General features: G+C 35.4%; 1 protein-coding gene across 2 annotated transcripts in view; it reads left to right on the forward strand.

The window, feature by feature from the left end:
• Positions 1 to 24,515, forward strand: part of LOC113514011 (protein winged eye) — a 157,100-nt gene that overhangs the window by 83,858 nt on the left and 48,727 nt on the right. For both annotated transcript variants that reach the window (XM_026897997.3, XM_052894420.1), the window contains exons 2-7: positions 12,461 to 12,546; positions 14,137 to 14,205; positions 18,604 to 18,730; positions 19,769 to 19,943; positions 20,730 to 20,925; positions 22,771 to 22,875. In XM_026897997.3, coding sequence (XP_026753798.2) covers positions 12,489 to 12,546; positions 14,137 to 14,205; positions 18,604 to 18,730; positions 19,769 to 19,943; positions 20,730 to 20,925; positions 22,771 to 22,875 — 730 coding nt within the window. In that variant the 5' untranslated portion in view covers positions 12,461 to 12,488. The remainder of the gene's footprint in view (positions 1 to 12,460; positions 12,547 to 14,136; positions 14,206 to 18,603; positions 18,731 to 19,768; positions 19,944 to 20,729; positions 20,926 to 22,770; positions 22,876 to 24,515) is intronic.

Consider the following 24,515-nt stretch of genomic DNA (forward strand, 5'->3'; position numbering starts at 1 on the left):
TCGGTTACTAGTAAATAGTAATGAAAAAATGGATAAATTGCTCAACATTTCTTTAACTACAAGCCTTTTTTCGCAGAAACTGTCATCCGCATGAATCCATATTGATAGATAGATACTCTTTATTGATTACTCCAAAAGATATTGAATTAGTATATAAAAGAATCCAATATGTTAGTATACAGAACTATGCGTGTACCAAATTTCATTCAAATCCTTTCAGCCGTTTAAACGTGACTAACAGACTTACAAACATTTGTCACCACAAAATTAGTAGGATTTCTTTCTATTACCCGACACTCACCCGATACTATGTATAATAGTATATCTACATCGAAGCAATAATATTTGGTCTCGTCTCGACTGGTTGCCAAGCAGCGCCCTCCTCCCCCGGCCTGGACCCCTGGTGCCGACGACGACTTCCGTCCGGGGTGTCCACTCCACCCCGGAAAGTTATTTTTGGTTTTTTTTTTTATATTGCAGATGTAGCTTATATGTATGTGTATATATGTATTTCTCTTTCCACTACTGGGCAAACAAATTTATATTAAATTGTAGCTGGACAAATGTTTATGACATAGGTATTTAAAAAAAATGTAAGAAGTTTTAGTATGATTAACAGAAGGTAAAATAATCATTTATTAGAAATTTTATCTGTCCGTTTGTCTGTATGTTTATTCTGGTATCACGTAAAAACTACTATACCAAATTAAATGCAGTTTACAGTGTTGTGTTCCTAAAGGTGTAACTTAAAAACTAAAGTTAGTTTGATCTTGATATGACATCAAAAATTGGTATATTCAATTCATAATTAGTTATTTATCTATAAATTACAAGATAAATTCTGCTTGTCATTCAAGTATTCGTCAATAGTATAGTAGCATTTACTAATTAATAACTTTTTAAGACTTCTTGCAAAAATATTGTCATTTTCTTCATTTTTTAGTGTTTCTGGCAATCTGTTATATATTTTTATTGATGTCAATGGGTTTCCTCCTTCTATGCGGTGTGTATAGAGCCACATAATATGTAATAATGGGCTTAAAAAGAATATTTTCATGTAATATTTGTATGTTGTGCCCATTCGTGCAATAAACGACATGAATTTGAATTTCTGAAAATCATGCGTACGAAATAATGGACAAGAACTTAAATTACTAAAGATGTAAGTGACAGGTGATTATTCATAACTAGCAGCCCGTCCCGGCTTTGCACGGGTAGACATTTATACATTTTAAAAAGTGGTTATTGTGACATATCGATAATAGTTGGGCATATAGTATCGCGAAGTTTTTTGTAGTTATTGATATTTTCTTCAATATTGTAGAACATAGTTTTGTTCTATCACCAATAGTTTCCGCAGCGCACGCGACCAAAGATATTTTATAGCATTTTTTTTACACCTTGAGTTACGTTACTAAAGTTTTAGTAAGAATCCCTAATCTTTTCTAGCAATATATATAGCCTATGTTACTCAGGGTGAATGTAGTTTTCTAATGTTGAAAGAATTTTTGAAATCGGCTAAGTAGTTTTTGAGTATATTCATTACAAACATACACACAAAAATACAAATCTTTCTTCTTTATAATATTAGTGTAGATTGCACAGGATAGGGGGGGGGGGAGAAGGGATTGTTAGTAATGGGGATTTGTAACCCAATTGCTAACAATAGGGTGCATTGTTAGCAATTGGATCAGGTTGATCTCCTCGCGGTTCACCCTGGAAACAATCGTGATGCTTTATTGTTGAATTTGTCACGACTGATCGACTTACAGCTTTATCGTCACCTGTCATCCTTCACTGGTGCTCTGCCAGCGTATACCATTAGCGTAGGCAGGGTCACCATTTCATTATCATTTATTAAGAAATACCTATGAAAACTGGTAGTGTTGCCCCAACATATACCGATATCGCAGGCGAGGTTTTTTTTTTTTGATGGGTGAAAATGGTATGGTAACCCCGCCTGCGCTAACGGGATACGCTGGCGGAGCACCAGTGAAGGGTGATAGATGAGAATGAAAACAGGCCAGTTAGCCCATCATGACGAATTCATCAGGAATTAACCATGATAGTTTCCAGGGAGAACCGCGAGGAGGTCGACCTAGTTGGGTATATTGCTAGCAATGGGATTTCAGTCTCCGTTACTAACAATCCCTTTCCCCCCTCGCAGGCGAGGTTAGCATTCCATTTTCATCCATTAAAATATTATTTTCCCTTCCATCCATCTCTACTTGCAGTCATATCGGTTTTTAGGGTTCAAAATCTATTGCATTTTTAGCACGGGGTTGAACGAACTTCACTAGGAATAAAATGTGAATAAACATGTCTAAATTGAACAGTAGCAATTGCAGGCGCGACCAAGCGCGGGTTGCGTGCGGCGGGCCAGTAGCGACCAACTCGTAAACAGCAAACTGCCTATTCTCCGCGCCATCGCCCGCCGCCGACTGTACATTGATGTACAGTCGACACGGAAATTGCCTATTCAGCTTTAATTTCCTTATTTCGGTGTTCAAGAAGGTGATTTTCTTTAGAGATCTGTCTTTGTGTTGCAGTTTTGTTATATTCATCATTGTCTTTACTCGGAGAACCCAAGTTATGTGAAGAAACTCGTGAGAGGCTTTATTTTATATATTTTTTTTTTAATGGATGTAAATGGAATGGTCACCTCTGACAGAGTACCAGGGAATCATAATAGGTGAGAAGGAAAATAGGTCAGTCGACCCATTCATAACGAATTCCACAAGAAAACCACGATGGTTTGCAAGAAGAACCGTGTAGAGATTGACCCAATAGGGTATATTGCTAGCAACGGGGCCGTTAGACATTACTACTAACAATCCCTTTCCCCCTACTTGTAAGAAGTGTCATACGGTCAAACACATATATTCTGTCCATAGTGCTGTTCTTGTATGTACATATGTATGCAGGCGAATACACACATTTTTTGATAAACACCTTGGTAATAAAATTTTTTTGGCAGTAAGTATTGGCTAATTCTGTACCAGTAGTTACTAGAGTAACAGAACACCCTAGAGTATTGTCTCGTTTCTAGATGGGATTGAAAATAATTGACGCAATTAGATACTTAATTGTGTACGAATAAGTTTTTTACTTAGTACATGATATATCATCATCATCATCATCATATCAGCCATAGGCCTCTCCCTATAGGTATATAGGTTTCCCAATAGGTTTTGATAGTAGTTGCCACGCTTGGCAGACAGGTTGACAACCGCAATTAGGCTTTGGTGATGTTTATAGAGGAACGCAGCTGGCCATCTTTCGGCCATTAAATTCCTTTAGTCGCCTCTTACGACACCCACGGGAAAGGAAGGAGTAGACCATTCTATGTATAAACTATAAATACTATGAAACAGTACTGTTTATCCCGTGGTATAACCTGACTTATATATAGACTGGTAAGTTCATGTAGAAATTTTGTACGACAAGGAGCTATTATTGTAGGACTACATAAGTAGCCCTGTTATGTCACCTTTATATCTTCAAATAGCATAAAACCTCTCTCGTTCCTCTTTCACACAGAATATAATAAATTTACATCTCTGTTTACCTTATGATTGACTGGTAGAGAACGCCGCGAGGTGTTAAGTGACTTTACACTTTGAAAGTATCACATAGGCCTCTCTCATAGACTGAGGGAGTCTTTGTACAAAAGTCGATTGCTTGGGTACCACTCTCCCATTCGTGTTTCAACCGTGAAGCAGTTGTGTTTGCATGGCTATGTTTCGGTTTGAAGGGTGGGATATGGAGTGAATTTACTGGGTACAGAGGAATAACATTTGAGTCCTTAGGAATGGCAACTCATGGGGGGTATCATGGGCGAAACCAGTATACTCTGTTATGTCCATGGTATTGCTTATGTCTATAGATGACGGTTACCACTTTCCATCAGGTGGGCTGCCAGCTTGTTTGCCATTCTAAGTTGTATAAAAAAAAAGACTGCCGTAAGGAACGGTCCTGAGCCACCTGCATCCACTGACTTTCTGTAAATATAGTTCGGTTTACTTATTTCTCTTTCGAAGTACAGCTTCAAATGAAAAATAAAAATAGTCCCAATTAATAAATTTGCTGATTAAACCATTGAAAATTAACTCGCATAATAAGCGTAGACAAACAAAAGACTTCCATTCACTTCGAATAAGTACATATAAAAATTAATTGCCAGACTTGAAACTCGCACCAACGCGAACGACCATCCACGTATATGGCATTGTATTTTTTTTTTAAACCTAACACCGTCGTCGGAATTCTAAGAAGGGACTAATCCCACCCGTTTATAACTTCCCTTTAAAAACTTTTGAAATGGGTTAACATAATTTATTCCGAACATCTCTCACTGTTTAATAAGACACGGAACAATATAACTTTTTTTTCGTCTGTCCGTCCGTCGAGCGCCGCGCTTTTGTACTTCTTTTTTTTCACTTGGTTATTTATCTTTTTTCTCATTCTAACGTTTCGATTATTAGTTTTTTTTTTAACAACACATTCGAAATTGTATTATAATTTGCAATTGTTCTTTTTTTTATCTGAATATTAAATAGTTTTGGGGTTTTTAAATATGAAGTAAAAAAAAAAAGGATATTTTATTATTAATTTTAGAAAATGTATTTTACTAAAAAAGAAAGTGTATTATGTCTGTGTGATTTTAATTACTTCATTTATATGTCTCGATGGTTCCGAGTCGAAAAATAACAGTTGTTATTACAACTCAACAGTTAATCCGGCACGAACCGGTATTAACCGGTATAATCTGTCTTATGTGACGCCGTAATTACATAGAACAATGTTTAACAACAGAGCAAAACGGCGGCCCGTACACTTTGTTCCGCCAAAGCGGGCTGTGTCCAATTATATGATAACTTAATTGGTTCGCCTCGCAGTGAAAACGCATTGTTTTCTGTGTTATACAGGATTACGACTGTACCGGGATCGTACAATAAGAAAAAATATTTATTTATTTATTAATAATATATATTACTTTTATTATTTATTTATTTATAATATTTACCAGAGGGAGACTTTGTACGAAAGTCTCCCTATGGTAAGTATTATAAATTGAGTACTTCTCTCCGAATCGTGTTTCCACCGTCAAGCAGCTGTGTTTGTATGGCTGTGTTTCGATTTGGTGGTGTACCTATGAGTGGGATATGGCAGTGAATTTACAGGGTATAGAGGAATAACACCTTAGTCCTCAGGAATGGCAACGCATGGGGGGGTATCTGTTATGTCCATGGTACTGCTCATGTCTATAGGCGCCGGTAACCACTTTCTATCAGGTGGGCCGTCAGCGTCTTTTGTATAAAGTCTCATTAAAATAAAATTGGTATTTTATATAATTTAACATTGCGTTTCATAAAAGAAAATCGTCTTCAATTGTGGGAAACCCATTTATTTTGGTTTTTAAACGAAACTACTGAATCTTTTATGATAAAATTTCAATCTGTAACTATATCCTTTTAGTTAAAAAAACATCCTCCAAATCCATTTACAACTGACGGAGATATTAGGTAACAGACATACAAAAAAAAAATACAACCGAATTGAGAACCTATTTCATTTTGAAGTTAATTCAAAATCGGTAAGCAGGCATTCGTACGGAAGAAGGCAATAAATTGTTAACAGGTAAGACAAGTGTGAGCACCGTACGCACTTCCCGTTGTTTTTAATCGGCAATAAATGTTGATTGAGAAATAACCTAATTATAGTTACTCGGGGGGAAAGGGATTATTAGTAATGAGGTCTCATTGACTCATCTGGTCGACCTCCACGCGGTTCCCCCTGGAAACCATGGTGATTAATTCTAGTGCAATTCGTCACGGTGGGCTAACTGACCTGCCTTTTCATCCTCACCTGTCATCCCTCACCGGTGCCCCGTCAGCGTATCCCGATAGCGCAGCCCGGGTTTACCATTCCATTATCACCCATAAAAAAAATAGTTACTCTACACTAGAAAAAGGCCGGCAGCACACCTGCAATGCTGCAATACAAATTTGGTGTTGCGAGTGATCATGGGCAGCGGTAGTCACTTACTATCAGGTGAGCCGCATTCTCGTTTGCCCCCTGTGTTGTAAAAACAGGTACAAAGTCATACTGGAATGGATGGAATGGAATCCAACGGCCGCAATGGCCGTTACCCGTCGACCGTAAACAACATTAGATGATGTTCATACTGGTCGTCGAAAACTTATTCCAAAACATTGGCGACATCTTCGTTTTTTTATAACGCAGTCGGTTAATATACTTTTTTTTATGGGTGAAAATGGAATGGTATCTCTATGCCGTCGGTTTACACTGGCGGGCTACCAGTTAGAGATGATACGTGAGGATGAGAGTAGGTCAGTTAGTCAATTAAATAAAATAGTTACCAGGTAAAAACCCGATCGGAGATCGATCTGACAGGATATATTAATATCAATGGAGCTGGGCAAAAGGGATTGTTAGTGATGGAGTCTCAAAACCGCATGGCTAGCGGTATCTATCAGGTCGATCTCCAAGCAATTCCCCTGTTCTGCCAACGTATACTGATAGCAGGTTTACCATTCCATCAACGTCGTTAGAAAAAAAAAACAGTGGAACTGCCATTATTAATAATCCCTTTCTACTTGGAAACATTTGTTTAAGGACTTTCAGAAGCAAGGAATTCTCAATTGTGTAATTTTTTTTTTTTTGCTATTCTGCTATGCAAGTTTTTTTGTAGGATGATAATGGAATGGCAACCCTGTCTACTAACGATGATAGGTGAGAATGATAGCAGGTCTGCCCATCGTGATAAATTCCACAAGAATTAACCACGATGGTTTCCAAGGGGAACCGCGTGGAGGTCGACCTGATAAGGTATATTGCTAGTAACGGAGGTGACAAATCCCCATTACTAATAATTCCTTTCCCTCCTATGCTATATCGATCGATCGATAGCTTTGTCTCTTTCTTTTGCCTTAAATTCCCAATGATGTTGCCCATATTTGTAATAAATACTTAAGAATGAAATAAAAAAAAAATGAATCATACGTTGCAATTCTTTATAAATAATATTAATTACGTAACATAAAAGTTTGTTATAATAGTTTTAATATAAACAAGAAAAAATAATTTAGATCAACAAAAGAATAAATTAACAGAATGGAAACAAGTCGCCTTATTACGTACGAGTGCGAGCCAACTTGCGACGTTGTTACGTCGATTTGAAAGTGAGCGTCGATACGATGTACTAAGGCGTCAGAAATACAAGGAGATCGGAATAAAACGCTTTGTAGACGAGACACGTTTGCCAGACGTTCGTTTTCAACGGTTTGGCGCCGTTTAGGTATTTATGTATTACTACATTCATTCGTATCGTAACGTTCGTAACCTATTGAAAATTACCAACTTACTTCGCTAACAATTTGTAAAAGATTATTACTATTGAGTGAACTGTCTTAGTAATGATTACTAATTTTAGTCTAGAAGATTTAGAAATTGTATTAAAACATGTTCTGAAAATAAGAGCACAGAAATACAGATATTTTTTGGATTGTTTCTATGGTAAATAACTTTTGTCGATCTAATTCTATTACAAGTTTTAAGTTCTTTATATTTTTCAAATAAACGAGTAGGTTTTTATATAAATGTGTTTAATTAATCGATGTCGTTGTATACTAATTACATATTGCAATAGTTACGTTACCAAGACCTCCTCTACGTTTCTGTTAGCCTAGTCTGTGGCGCCCGCCGCTACCTGTTGTCTTCTCCTCCCCTCTTTTATACTTTTTTTCTTTTAACTTAATTTCTTGCCTTGTTAACTTGATCACTTACTTTAACTTTCTTGGATTCTTCTGAATTAATTTTTGCTAGTTTTTTACCCACTAAGTACTTGGTGCATGTGGATTTTAGAAGTAGAATAAATAATCAGTAAGAATTGGGGGAAAAGATTGTTAGTAGTGGGATATAACAGTCTTATTGCTAGCAATATACCTCATCAGGTCGACCGCTACACGGTCGCCCCTGGAGACCATTGTGGTTAATTCTTGTTAAATTCGTCACGATGGGCTAACTTACCTGCTTTCATCGTCACCTAACATTCCTCATTGGTACCCCTCCAGCGTATACCTATAGCGCAGGTTACCATTTCATTATCACCGATTTAAAAAAAAACTGACCTGCCTTCATCCTAACCTATCATCTCTCACTGGTGTCCTGCCAGCGTATACAGATACCGTTACCATTCCAATCACACCCATAAAAAAAAAACTTAGATTAACTATTTATCATGATAAAAAAATAAATTTATAGCAATCGGGTTAGTCGTGTGGTCCCGGCATAGAATAGGCTACTCCTTCCTATCCCGTGGACGTTGTAAGAGGCGACTAAGGAGGGCGAAGGATGGGCAGCAGCATAACTCTTAAAGCATCTCTAAGGCCTGACTACGGTTTCCAATCCGCCTGCCAAGCGTGGCGACTACTGGCAAAACCTCTGAAGAGGGAGGAGGGTTATGTTCAGCAGTGGACAGTTAAGATGAGGTGTTAAGTTAGACCTTATTAAGAGCTGTTACACTAATTTTCCTCAAACAGCTCCCATCACATCGATCCATATCGATCCCATGTACAGACATCGTTTTTTTATAATTAATAGGATTAGTTATAATATCCTGAGGAGATAAAAAACATTGCTACAAAAAAATAACAAAAAAAAATTTAATTCCTATCACTGATAGGATTTTTTTAATGGCTGATAATGGAATAGTAACCCCGCCTGCGTTATCGGTATACGCTGGCAGGGCATCAGTGAGGGGTAATAGGTGAGAATGAAAGGACAGGTCAGTTAGCCCACCGTGACGAATTCAACGATAAATTAATCACGATGGTTTCCAGGGGGAATCGCGTGGAGGTCTACCTGATAGGGTAAATTGATAGCATGACTAACCTCCTTATTACTAACAATCCCTTCCCCCCACTGATAGGAATTAGCAGCGAATTTTTTAAAAATCATAGCAAGGTTACAGGCTTTTCGGTTTGAAAAAAGTCCGTTTTTATATAACAATAATAATTAATAGGCAGTTTGTTTCATAATGAAGTCATCAATCGGGTGCATGCCACCTTTTTTGTTCATCAATAATTAATGATCGGAATATACTTCGTTAATAAATTTATTTATCTATTTATACTTTTGCACACATTAGAACATGGAACATGGAACAGGGCGGACTTGGTGCCTGATGGCATTCTCTACCAGTCAACCGTTGCACTAAACAGAGAGAAACAAAAAAATTGTAAATTAAATAAATATTTTGAGAGATTACAACATATGTTTAATAAAATGTATTAAACATTTTAAAATAAATGAACATAAATACCCGTGATTGGGAGCTTTGACAGTAGTTGCCACGCTTAGCAGGTGGTTTGCCAACCGCAGTTAGGCTTTAGTGATGTTCTTAGAGGAATACTGCTGCCCATCCCTCGACCATTATGCTCCCTTAGTCGCCTCTTACGACATAGTACAATATATTACTCGAATAATTCTATTCTTCATTGAATACCTACCGCTTACAACATTAATCATTATAGATCGTTCGTAATTAATCCAATATGAAAATTTTAAATACAAGAACTGAACACATGCGTCGAGATAATAAATGCGATCCGGCGACCGTTAAAGATATTAATTGCAAAAAAGCCAACGGAAGGCCTGCTTGTTTCCCCGTGCGATTATTTGATACATTATTCATTGAGCATGCGGTAATTAGATTCATTGAAATAACTTTAGCGCCTCCCGTATTAAAAAGTAGTTGGAGTTTTTATTATTTTTATGTAAAACGTAAATAGTATATTATATAGGTTTGTCTACCGTTTAGTCGTTTATGTGCCCCTAGTACAACACCTATTTATTATATGCTTGTTGTAGGTAAAAGTTTAAATAAAAAGTTTGCCAGACTTGGTTTTCATTTCACTAGCTTTTTACCCGCTACTTCATACCCTTCGATTTCAGAATTAGAAATACCAAGGAAATAAAATAATAAAGACACTTCTAGAAATGAAACATACACTCTTATATTTTTTTCTTAAATGTCTCCCATACACATACATAGTCTAGATCATTTTTATTATTTTAGGAAGATCACTACAACAGAATTCTTTATTCTTATATATTATAGATATAGATGGAAAAAGATAACCGTCGCCTATAGACATGAGCAGTACCATGGACATAATAGAGTATACTGTTTCGCCCATGATACCCCCCATGCGTTGCCATTCCTGAGGACTCAGGTGTTATTCCTCTGTACCCAGCCATATCCCACCCTTCAAACTGAAACACAGCCATGCAAACACAACTGCTTCACGGTTGAAACACGAAGAGGACAGAGATGAGATGATATGTAGTCATTTCATCATCATCACTCAGTCTTTAAAACTTTTGTTCTCATATACCAATACGCTAAAAGATGCTTCATCTAATTGTACGTACGGGGGGAAAGGGATTGTTAGTAATGGGGATCTAATCGCCTCATTGCCAGCGATATCAATATGACCTTCACGCGTTTCCCTTTAGAAAACATCTTGGTTAATTCTTTATGAATTCTTCACTTGCCAACTGACCTGCTTGCATCCTCACCTATCATCCCTCACTGGTGACCCGCTAGTGTAGCGCAAGCGGGGTACCATTCCATTATTACTCATATACCATAAGTTATCTTCATTCTAGGTTCTTGAAGAATGTAAAAAATAAAGTGTCTACGAGTCTATCCTTACATCATCATCATCATCATTGTTGCCACGCTTGGCAGGCGGATTGGTAACCGCAGTTAGGCTTTGGAGATGTTTTAAGAGACATGCACTTGCCCATCCCTCAATCTCCCTTAGTCGCCTCTCACGACACCCACGGGAAAGGAAGGGGTGGCCTATTTTAAGCCGGGACCACACGGCAAATTCTTACGTACATAGATATATTTGTTGTTAGGTATAAATACTGTCTGCGCCAAAGTAGATTTAGTAGTAGCCCTAGAATTCCTGGAACGCAATAGATCTCGAGAATTCATTGAAGCTAAAATTTCTATAATTTGGTATCTACCGCTGCTTTTGTTTGGGGAATTATTATTTATGTAGCTTTTCGAGACTAATGTTGCCTAAAATGTTGTATTTTATTTATTTATTTAAGGCAAACAAACAGGTAAAATAATACATAATTATATACTTAAATAGTAATTTGGTAGCCACTAGAATTTGCACAAAATAAAATACAAGTAAACGAAACACAAAATTAGACAGTACTAAACAAAATTAAACAAATATAAACAAAATAAAACAAACAAATACTATTGAAAACTACAACAACATTGTCAATAATAATGCTCAGATTTTTTCAGAAAAACAATTTTATTTTTATTTATTACTAATTGACCTAGCAAACGTTATATTGCCCTTTACTGCCATCTACCGGATTCATTTTTCTTAAATGGACAAAAAACTATCATATTATCTCTCAAGTTGAAGCAATACATACACATTTGCATTATTTCATTAAAATCGGTTGAACAGGTTGGCAGATTAGCGTGTACAGATATCGTGCCTTTTTATATTTAAGAGGTTTATCATAGCTTTCTTTTACGTAGTTCTAAAGCTTCATTTTTTTTGTTAATTCCTATTATTATTGCTTCTGTTGCTTCATGTGTTGTACTAAATATTGTAGTAAATCTATTTTGTTACTACTTGTGAGCACCTATTAAATGGCTTAGTTTGTATTTCCTAAACTATTTTTTATTTGTAACCCTGTTTTTTATACAACTTAGAATGGCAAACAAGCTGACGGCCCACCTGATGGAAAATAACCGAAGAAAGTAACCGTCGCCTATAGACGTAAGCAGTACCGTGGACACTGTTTCGTCTAAAACGCATTAAAAACATGCAGAAATTAAAATACAACAAAAATATTAAAGTTATAAATATTTATCACGCAAAATTGTATGAAACGCTCTATCTATATAATCTAAGCAAATTAATCCGTTAATTGTGTAAATCTTCAAAACTCTGTTTTTTTTTCGTTGTAGGCACATGTGAAAGGCTTCTTAATATGTAGTAGTAGGGATAAAAGGGATTGTTAGTAATGGAGACTGAGAATTGCTAGCAATATACCCAACCAGGTCAACCTCCTCGCGGTTCCCCCTGGAAACTATCATGGTTAATTCCTGATGAATTCATCATGATGGGCTAACTGGGCTGTTTTCATTCTCATCTATCACCCTTCACTGGTGCTCCGCCAGCGTATCCCGTTACCGCAGACGGGGTTACCATACTATTTTCACCCGTCAAAAAAAAAATGTAGTTAGAAGTCGATTTTTTTTTATCGAATTTTATGCGCGTCCTTTGAATTTCTGCCTCAACCTTTTGTGTAATGGGGGCACATGACTTCAAAGTGTATTCAACAAGCAGCGATTACAACGTAATTAAATTTTGCATTTGTGTGCGTGCAGGTGGTGAGGTGGTTCTGCACGAGAGGCGATGCTGGGCGGGGCGGCGGGGGGCTCCCGCTCCCGCCCGCCCTCTGACCTGCACCAAGGTATGTATGCCTGGTACTTATTTTTAATGTAACAGTCCGATTTTTAATGACAAGAAAAAAAAATATTTAAAAAATCAAATAGAACCAAATTGCTACCGCTCTATATTTTTGGGATGCCGTAAAATGACCGCCAAATGGATTTTTCATGTTGCGGCCATATTGGTTTTATAACTACCGATACAGATAAAAAATTCCTTATAATTTTTTATTGCTAATTATTTATTTATTTATGCCAAAACGAAATAATATCTGCGTCCTATATTGATTTGTTTAATTCCCTGTGACACCACATATTGCAGTTTCTAATTGCCTCTTTTTCTTGCTTTTATGTACTTTAGTTCATGTGTACATAATATTAATCTTTATAATCTGTATCATTCTTTGAAGGGAACACTAAAGAGTTTTCATTAATTCATTCATTTCCACTCAATCTTCATGTAAATAGGTAAAATTATCATTTTTATGCCTATTACATGGATAACAAGATTCAGTTTTAAATGTTACATGAATGTATGAAATATAAATTAATCTTATCCCATTCAAAACTTGTTCATATCATTTTAAAACATTCTTGAGATATAAGTGCAAACACTGCTTAGACATTATTTGTAACCGACTTGAATAATCTAAATATATGTAGGTAGTATTAAAATGAGTTCATTATTTTCAACGTTCAAACATAAAAACAAACAGATAAACTGACTGAAAGGTTAAAATTGTTATTTTGGCTTCTGTACCGTGTGGACTGTGAATGATGTTAGATAGTTATGTAATATATATACAATAATATGTTTTTAACCGACTTCAAAAAGGATTCATTTTTTTTTTATATTCGTTACCTTATAATTCTGTCAATTATAAACCGATTTGGGGAATTCTTTTTTTATCTGAAAGGATATACTTATTGATTGGCCCCGTAGAAATTTTATCAAAATCGCTACAATTGTTTTGAATTTTTTTTTAACACATTCTTAATTATAGACGTATTGCTTTGACGTATTCTTATTTATAGACGTGATGCTGGCATTTCCCTTTAATCTAAGTGAAACAAAAAACAATGGTATGAAATAGATTAAAACGCAGACTGTTTTAATCTAGTTCGTATCCTTGGTATTTTTTTATAAATGTTTGTAACTTAAATCGATTGGAGTCTGTTGTGTACGCCAATTAATTTAAAAAAAGAAATCAGAACCGGTTCAGCATTTTTTTTATACCACCAAGGTGGCTAACAAGTATACGGCTCACTTGATGGTAAGCAGTTACCGTAACCTATGAACACCTACAATACCAGGGGCGTAACGCGCGTATTGCCGATCCTGAAGAAACTCAGTCTCTTGGAGAAGCCTCGATAGGGAGCTCATTCCATAACTTAAACGTTCGTGGTATCTATTTGAATTTAAAATATTCATTAACGAATATCGACGCGAACAAAATCGCGCGTGGAAGTTAGTTTACCAATAAAAATATACGCGCGACCACCTCGAAGACAAAGGGCGTTTTTAGAAGTATATTATGTGTGCACGGCACAAGTAGCGACAAGTCCGCTGTCTATATTTTGTGTATTTAATAATTTTGTTTATTTTTACCCAGGTGTGGCCCGCTTCCCGCTGTACTCTTTGTTTCCGACGCCGGGCGGCAATCGTCCAGCTATACACAAAGGTGAGAAATAGAAATTAACGAACTTGCTAGTGGTAGTTTTATACTAAGACAAAACTATGATCATTAATTGCGGACAATATTAGTGAAATAATTATTAAATATATTGTACACAATAGTACAAAAATACAATAGTTTTCACTACGGGTTATCAAGTTTATCGCGATTTTTGCTCCTTCTAAGAGGGTAGGCCTCTTCACACAGACAAATTAATAACCAATATAATTTATACACATGCAAATTTACATTGAAGTAGATGTAAAAACGAGAAGCGACAATTCTTAATAATTTTAAAATTGTCAATCGCGAATCCTACTATTTCATCATTGTGTCGCAGTCATACAAATAGGCCATAACTCAGTGAATGACTTGCTGAAAACTAATGCACTGATTTATACCTGTAGCCCTATAGTTCTACGATGTCAATGGTACAAAATATTTATTTACTTCCTCACTAATACAACGTATTATATTGGATGAAGAAGGACATAGATTATTTTGTATCTCGGGCAATAAATATATCTCTGTCACGCGCTTAAAGTCACGGGTAAAAGCTGGTCAGTACTGCTAAATTACGAAACAACATTTCTCACGATGATGTTATAAAGCTTGTCAGAATTTTAACCTGATATCGAAATTACGTTCCTAATTGGGCGATAAAATCATAAAAATTTTCTATTTAAAAATGTTTAACCTTAAAGGTTACTTGAATAAATATTTTGTTTATCTATTTTTTTTTGTTTTATTAGTTTTGTTCATTCTGACATACCACGTTAGCTTGTTTATTTAAATCAACCCAAGGGTTACCGGTTCCGTGGCAGATCCTCGGCGACAGGCGCAAACACACGGCGTACCTGACAGCCCGCCTCGCATCCACCGAACCAACATATTTTTGTTGTGACGTACTCGTTATAACACGTGACATGACTTATGAATATTGATCACTCCGCGAGAACTTGGGCACATATTTCAATATCGTAACACCAACGGAACGTAGTAGTGTTATTAGGTATTCTGTGTATAACTTATTTTTATAGTTTACACGTGAACATAGTAACAGTCAAATTACATTGCGCGTTCATGATATTTGAATACAAACTAGATGTCCGATCTGAACGCCAAAATCGGCCGATCAAAAACGCCTCACTGTGAGTTCTTATTTTGAAACGATTCTAATAGGACCTCCCTCGTATTTATCAATTCGTCTGAATTTTCTTATGCCCTTGTGACGCGATATCTTCGCCATTTATAAGTTGATTATAATTATTCTTCTGCAATCGGACATATTACAGAAAGAATGAATTGAGTTGATAGTAAACCATAGGACCAGAGGAGGTTTTTAATTCGGTTGTATTTTTTATGCCTGTTATCTCATAACTCCAGTAATAAACCGATTTGGAAAACTCTTTTTGATCTGAAAGAATATGCTTACAGATTGGTCCCATAGAAATTTTATCAAAATAGGTTCAATAGTTTAGTTTCAAAGTCGAAATAAGTGGTTTCGTCACAATTGAAATCGGGTTTATTTTCTCATTTTTACTTTGTTTTTACTCCACAGAATGATAGCTTCAGTCATCACAAAATCGAAACGAAATCTACGTAAAAGTGAACCCTATCAATAGATTTTGCTCCACAATCAAGTTATTATCCATTCCGCAAAATAGAACAGCCGCTTCAGACGTCACAGTTGAAATTGGACTAATATCCCATAAACTGTATTGATTAATTGCAAAAAGAATTGTTAAAATCATTTTAGACTTGGCGACGTGATAGCGTAACATAAACTCAGAAAAAATTCAGACGAATTGAGAACCAACTTCTTTTAAAACTCGTTTAAAAATATTATAGAATAACTGTCGCGAATGTTACCACACTCGAAGTAGTCATCTGTCCGGACTACTAATACTTGTTTCTTTTTTATTTTCATTGTGATCACCATCGTACGCCACATGTGCGCAGGAGTTGAGCAACTGCGTAGTATCAACTCCTTGTCGTTTGTAAACATATTATATATCATTAGAAGTACTGTGTATTAATCGTTAAAATACATAAGGCCATTGTACTGTAGAATCGTCTTTAATCCGGATGTATGATGTAATAAAACTTGTGGATAGAACTTGAAACAGAGCTCCGTGCTACGCTATTCTTTTTTTTTATGAAACAGAATCGCAAACAAGCTGCCTGTTCAGATGATGGAAAGTGGTAACCGTCATTTATAGACATGAGCAAGTACCATGGATATAACAGAGTATACTGTTTCATGTATTCGTTTTCATCATATTAAGCAGATTTTCCATTGCAGACAATTCGATCTTATGTCGCGAACCGTATGCGATGTCAAACATCCTGTGTCTGACAGTAAATCTGGTGAAAAACCCTCACACTAAGGATGGATCAGATGTTGTGAAGGAGAGAAACTAGATGCTTAAAACCTCGAAAGATCCGCGACAGAACGATTCGCTAATGTGGCATTTTTTGGTGCACGAAATGGATTTGTTTTCAACTCGTGTCTATCTCTTGGTTTACCAATGCGGGATGGCAAGTGAGGATAAAGTCGTTCAGTTGGTCCATCATGTTAAATTAGCCGGAAATTAACCGTAATAATTGATGACTAAGAGGGACCACTCGAAGGCCAACTGGACAGGTTATGTTGCTAGCAAGGGAACCCTCAATATTAACAATCTCTTTCCCTCATTAAAATGTGGCATAGACTTATCCCTTGGTCACTTTCCCATATCCATATCGTAAAGCAGAAATGATGTTGTATTTCGGTTTGTAGGGTCAGATTAGATAAACTGCTCAGATAGATAAGGCCTAAATAGTAAATGCAATCTGTGTGAGACAAGAGGCCAGAACCTATCCTCGGGAATGATAACGTGGGGCCGTGGATGGTATAATATCTTTTACATTAGAGTCGTCTATACGTGATGAAATCTCCATCATTAGCATGCTTTAAAAGAGTTTTCTATCTCTATTGTTATTTCTATGATAGCTTTGAGCCTCTTAATTACATAGACTGTCAAATTAGTTTGGAATGATCATAGTGTTTGTTTTTTTTTTTTCGATATGTTGATATCCATTTAAAACAAAAAATACAATTCCACTGGTAGAACACTATCTTAAAACGATTCAGTTTCAACTTTATATACGTACATGACAGTTACCACTGCCGTCAATTTATTTGCTATCTCCACTTATTATTGGCCACGGGATTAAAATAATTGATAAACAACGCCGCGGGTTTTAAGCAGTTACACAATAAACTCGATGTAACTATAGTAATATATTACGAGCCACATGTGCGCGTGAGTCGCCAACTGCGGAGTGACAGTATAATTAAGGTCCCACGTCCCTTGGGCCACGACGGAAATAGACTCGTCCACTCACGCGCAACTATTGCATGAGTGTATACAACGCGGGAATATTGGGAGATTTGCACATCTGCTGAATAAACTTTTAGGTAATCTACTAGGTACTAATGAGTTACCACGAATTGGCATCAAGTATTTTAAACGGGTTTTGTACGGATTCCCGAAGCCATATACATATTTAACGCACAAATTTGGACTGGCCTTTGAGATTGCTTGCTATCGCATTACTGAAGTAGTCCGACTAAAACAAGGTCAGCTTCATTTGCTTCAGCTTATCTGTGGCTCACTTGTTTACTACATGTTTTTGTGAATGGAATTGTGCAATTTATGTATATGTTTAAATTAACAAGTGACATGTCAGTTCACAGGAGTGGCGATTCCATGAGCGATAGCTCAGTGCATTAGTGTCTATAGACAATGCCACTTTCCACCAGTCGGGCCATTAGTATTCGTAGATTAGAAGTTTTATGGGTTACCTCGTTTTGGTATTTTCACCAGTATTAGATAATAGTAACACCGTAGCGCGACCACTTTGGTCTTCAGCATTGGCATCTGGAAATGAGCATGTAGCAACTTTGGTTGCTAGCGAATTGCTCGCAACTTCGAATTGTCCTATAGCCGTGTATACTAAGTAGTCAAGTAATTGGTGGTGAAACACAGGTCGTTTTTCTGTGTTAGTACATGGCAATAGAAATCAACGAACTGTTTCAAAATACTTTATGATTTTAAAATAGTACACGGCCAAAAAACGGCTAACGGCCAACTGATGGAAAGTGGTAACCGTCGCCTGTAGACATGAACAGCACCATGGGCATCCTGTAAACTAACTGTGTGTGTAATTTCTCTACCATATCTCACCCTTCAGACCGAAACATAGCCATGCAAACAGCTACTTCACGCCAGAAACACGAGTGGAATATAGATATCTATGCAGAAGACTTATCTCTTTGATGAAAAATATAAGTAGAGTCGCGAAATTTCTTATATCTGTGAGTTTGAGTAAGTATAACCTGTGTATTTCTTTGTGCAGTGACGGAGAGTCTGCTGTCGACGTCACTGTCGAGTTTCGGTGTGCCGACCCCGCCACCGAACTCGCCGTACTCGCCGCTACAGCTCGAGTTGCTTAATTGTTCCCAGCGAGTATTACTCACTGACAAGTGAGTAAACTGACAGCTTATATATCATGTTGGAACTAACAACAAGGAATTACACATAGAAGGAGTGATAAAATTATCAGTTCATAGCAAGCTAGTGTATAGAAAATCTTATACGGCCGTATAACCCTACCAAATTCAGATACAACCTGCTTGCATACTTTATACATAAACTGTGGCTAATATATAAACTAGTAATATAAAATTTGTTATTGTCAAATATTTGACATATCAAACATTTTCTATGCACTAGTCTGCTATGAATTGAGAAAAATAGCGACTGAAGGTGTACCTTTCGTCCTCTTTTATAAATAAAATAAAATTATATTATATTTTTAATTATATTTGCATAAGAAGAAACTATAAGATTTACAGTTTTTATTTTTTCATTTCTTCTATGTAATTGTTTGTTCTTAGTGTTGGAATCGAAACCATTAGCAACTTTTATGGAAATATTTTGTCAAAGTCAGAATGTTTTTCCCAAAAAAACTTACCGAACACGAACAAATAACTTTAAGCATGCGAAACGTTAAATTTTTATTCTCTTCTTAACATGATTCTTATGAATAATTTTCATTTCAGCTATCAAAACTTATTTATTTTTTTACTAGCGCGAATAGCTAACAAATAACAATGCTTCAATCATGACAAGGTGATATTACCTTCCACCATACACATAATCATAGAATAGACTATAACGCACATGGTATTTTTCGTCCATTGCTACTCCTAAATTTAACCCTTCTTTGCATGATTTTTTATTGGTGAAATAAATCAAGGTGATGATATTATAATTCATGTTCAAAATTAAAGTAAAAATGGTTGACAGCTGTTTTTTTTTCTGCAATGAACATTAAAAAGGTATCCAGACACTATCAACTTAAAGTGAACTTGTTCTTTTATATAATTTTTGGGCATTCAATGTTATGATGGAAATTTCCACCAGTATACAAAGAAGGGTTAAATAGGCGGCCCACCGCAGATGAAATCTTCGAAAAACTTTAAATTCATATATTCATTAACATCCTAACCTTTTAACAGGGAACCCAACAAAATGGAAGAGGCTAAGCTAGGCAAGCCATGCTTGCCTGACTCGCTCTGCTGTCCTGGTGACCGGCAGATCATCGACGGGCTCGCCGTCATGCAGCCACTAACCATAAAAACGGAACAAGCGAAGCGCTCTTGCAATAGTTGCCTGACGAATTCTCCTAAAAAAGTTAGTACTTATTTATACTAATAAATTAAAAACTAAAATCATTAGATAAAAAATGTTTTTTACATATTTTCCAGTTTTCTAAAGACGAAAGGAGAGTCAAACGAATGAATCTTTATTCTTCGATTGGTCTAACCGTTTTTTTTTATTGAGACTCAGAATGACGTACAAGCTGAAAGCCTACGTCATCAAAATAGTCCGTCTAATTTTTCAATTAAATGTGTGTGATCATATACAAATATTGGTCGTCTGTTTGTGTTTGTGAGGAAACTTCTTTAGTAATGGTCCGGTCAGAGAAGTATTGCTTGGTCGAAACCTTGTTAATGTTTTTATTTACACATTTTTTTTTTTTGTATTTTGGATGGGCGTGTCTTGTTATCGCAGTCTATAACTGTCTATGTGTATAGATATGATATATCAGCCAATAAGTAGATTTGAAATGAGATTTTGAAATTACAGGGTTAGAGAGGCATGACTTATTAGTTCTCTACGGAATAGCAACATATGGAGGGTATCATAGGCGACTCAGTACACTCTGTTGTTTATGGTATTGTTCATGTCAGTATTTTTACCATTGTAAGTTGCATAAAAAGCAACAAATTTTATTTAGGTCTGTCTATAAATAAAAATTCTTAAATACTTCATAATGCGAGGAATTGCTACGATTTAAATAAATGTTGTCTCTGGGCAGGGTTTTTATTTAAATAGTTTTCGTTACCAGAGCTCGACTCGTGCACGATCAATACTCACGGTTGTTCTATATTTAAAAATTTGGTTAATTAAAAATAGGTTGTCCACACGGACGGCGGGTGCAGCCGGACGAACCCGGTGACCTGGCTGGGGGTCACGGGGCAAAACGTAGTCCAGGTCAAGAGAGAGCCCCAACACGTCCACGTATCCGAACTGGTCGCTGTGAAACTGGAACAGGCGTCGCCGGGCAACAAGCCCGAGCACGCGCCCTCGATACCGGCATCTCTGAACAATGGTGAGTTATCTGTGTTGTTATGCGTTCCTAGTAGTCGCGTACGGTAATACGCGAGACGGCGATGGAGCAAGAAAGAGTGCGTTCAATGGGTATGATGTGTCGTCATATGACACGATAGGTCTCCTTTTACTTTAAAATAACTAGGTACTAGACCGATAATGTGGGTAATTTTCAATAATACTGATAAATAACTTAACAAAGAAATAAATGGGTTTAATTTTGAAACATAATTCTCGATCTCTACTAAATTAAAAATTTTTATTCGAACAACGAGTTGGTATGAATTATTGTTTTTATAAAATCAATTAGTTTTCGATCTCTCTCTAAAATTAAAATGTTTATTTTATCAAATTTAAATTAAACACCAATGGCGTCGATTCTGAGGCGCCATTTTTGTAAACCTATCTACTAACCGTTTCAATTTGATAGTTTCTCGAAATTATTATTTTATAGGCTACTTTAAACAAAATTTATAAAAATTTTGCCTTAAATCTATTAGAAATTTAGTTCATATTGGTCTTTAGAATAAAAATTTTGCTGTGATATCAAATTGATTCTAATTTTAGACATAGGTTTAAAACGGCGATTTAGAATCGTAAGACAATAAATATTTTATTAATACGCTTTTATTAATTGGTTTTCTGTTGTTATTGTTGCATTACACGTATATTACAAAAATCGTTAACTGCTTAACTAATGTTAACGCTTAAGACTACATACAAACTTCTAATGATCATGAAACTCTAGTTTCACTAAGGTGATTATGTTTGCGAATTCAATTGTGTACGTAGACTCTTGGCATTTTGGACTATTAATGGTATAAAATGATATTTTAATAAGTAGAAAAAAGAAATCATACTTGTGTAAGTATGGTGCGGAACTTCAAATTGCTACTACTTTAAATTTCGCTTGGAAACATTTGCTTTCAGCAATAATACAACCTTTATTGTATTTATATAAGTGTATGTGTTTGTAACTATTGTTTGTGTGCTTTTTTTTATCTGATTTATAAGTAGTAGGTACAAGTTTTATTCAATCATACAATTTGCCATTTGAAAAACTATTGCACTATATTAGCTTACTGCCATTGGTATAAACTGTAAACTCTTAATTTATCTCTTAACCTAGTATTTAAATTTGATAATTTCGTAAATAAAATAATTTCATTTTCTGTTAGCTCATCATAAACTAAATTTATAACAATTTTCACTTAAATCTATTATAAAATTAGTTTACATTGGTCCTTACAATAAAGATTTAGTTTTGATATCAAATTAAAATTTTTGTTTTAAATATTGCTTTAGAGACAGCGCCTTATAATCGGTCCCACTAGCTAACTTAGCTAGCTAATAAATAGTAGTACTCCTAAAAACTGACTACAAATTTATTTGATAGTAAATCAGCTTTTAGTAGACCAATAATCAACATTAACCTATGAATAGATGATGATGTCACTATCATAATTGTTTATTGTTTTAAAGACAGTGCTTTACGCTATTGGCTTCAAACTTAATGTAAATCTGCCTTTTGTCCTAACTGAACCGGACCCTCGTATGTTAAATAATATCTAGACATAATTTTAGTTCTCTTTTATTTTTTTATGATTTCCTTTCTCAAATTTTAAGTATTACATGTCTTATGACCAGTTTCGAGGTTATTTGTACTTTCTATAACACAAAAAATCAATTAATTTGAAAATTTTATGAAAAAATGCTTAAAGTAAATTGCAATAAATCATAATCATCATAATTTTAGTTTAAAATTTATGATAAAACGATTGTATAGTTATATATAATTGATATGGATGCTACAATGGATAGTGTGTTTATTCAGATTATATTACAGGTTCAATTCCCGTTGGTATTGCGGTCGCTCGGCAGCGAGTCGGCGATGCGGGCCTACTCGCTGCCCTCTCGCAGAAAGACAACCAACAAAGAATGCACGATATCGGTATGTCTACATCACTATTCATTGACATAAGATAAAGATAATGATTTCCCCTCACTACAAGGAAACTCGTTCTCTTTCTGTCTGAACCGAACGAGCCGAACAACATTCCCACTCGCTCGCACAATCTTATCGTTGTTATTGACAGTCACGTCGATAGTGCTTGCGCCATCGATAGGCTGACAACTCCTCGATACTTCTGTAAGCCTGGTACTACTATGTATTTACCGTGATGCGCTTGGTAATGAAAAAAAAAGTAAATTAAAAGCTATCGAAGGTCAAGTAAGCGAACGGGATGATAGATTAGAAAAAATCGCGTCAACTGTATTGCGTTGCATTAAGATCCATTTTTGAGTGATATTCGCGAATTAATTACAGGCTGTTCTAATTTTAAGGTGTTTATTTATGAATTGTTTTATATATTGTTTTTTTTTACTAACGAAAACTGAAAAATATTTGCGTAAATCCATTTTATTGTTGTTTGATAGTTGAATTGTGTTTTTATTGCATTAAACTTCGAGATCGGTCTCGTTTTGTATATTACCTTTTACAAGCGTGTGTGTCGACATCGCTTGTTCGTAATATATGATTTAGATTTCTAAAATGCCTACATAATTTATTGTCGGTTGATAAGTTTCCAATTAAGGTATAATTACATTATAGGCTATGTATATTCATGAGGCGATTATGGACAGAATTTGTTGGTAAACATTTTTCAACTGTTGATACCATGCGTGAACAATGCAAAAAAAAAACTTAAGTATACTTTTGTTATAGAATCATTTAGGTACTTTAAATTTATGCGAATTATTTTTATATATGTACTATGTATGTTCATATACAATAACTATCTGTATTTTTATTGAAATACAATATTAGACATATAGGTTTATTCACGTTCCCGCCATTACGATTTTTAGGTTAACTTCGAACTCATTGCATTATGAGCCCTGAGTCATAAGCATATTACACAGCCGCGTTGTAAATAGTACTGATTTACCTAATTGCAACTTCGAAAATAAAATGTGAATAACACTGATATAAATAAATAATGGTAAATTTGCAATGATTTATTATATTTTTTGTTTAATTTTATCATAAGACTCTCTTTAAAATTTTATACTAAGAAGCTTACAGTAATTTTAAAGTATTAAGATTTTCGTATATCTCTATGTATATAATAATATATATAATGTAGTTTTAAAGTCATAGAAGGAAAACTTTTATAAATTTATTTAGCCTGAAAAAAGATCAGGCAATTGCTATGATTGTGTGGTACTTTTTTATACCACGAAGATGGTAAATAACCAGACAGCCGTTTCGTAGTAAATTTATAAGTAGAAAGTACTCTGTTCTTACAGATGAGTAATTTAAAGATTGTCCTCCAAAGAAAAATAAACCAGTTATATTGATTTAAATAGTAAACCCCTGAACCGATTTCGATAAAATTTCTATGGGACCTATCTGTGAGTATATCCTTTCAGATAAAAATAGAACTTTCCAAATCGGTTTACGACTGACGGAGTTATGAGGTAACAAACATAAAAAGTCACAATTTTTATAAATATTACAATAATACATAAATTTTTCTAACCTATAGGTTTCCCGTAACGTATATTTTTCCTGTTTTATATGAACGAACT

This window comes from Galleria mellonella, unplaced genomic scaffold (genome assembly GCF_026898425.1).
Source record: "Galleria mellonella isolate WM207_F2 unplaced genomic scaffold, CSIRO_AGI_GalMel_v1 utg116, whole genome shotgun sequence".
NCBI classification, from domain to species: Eukaryota; Metazoa; Arthropoda; class Insecta; order Lepidoptera; family Pyralidae; genus Galleria; species Galleria mellonella.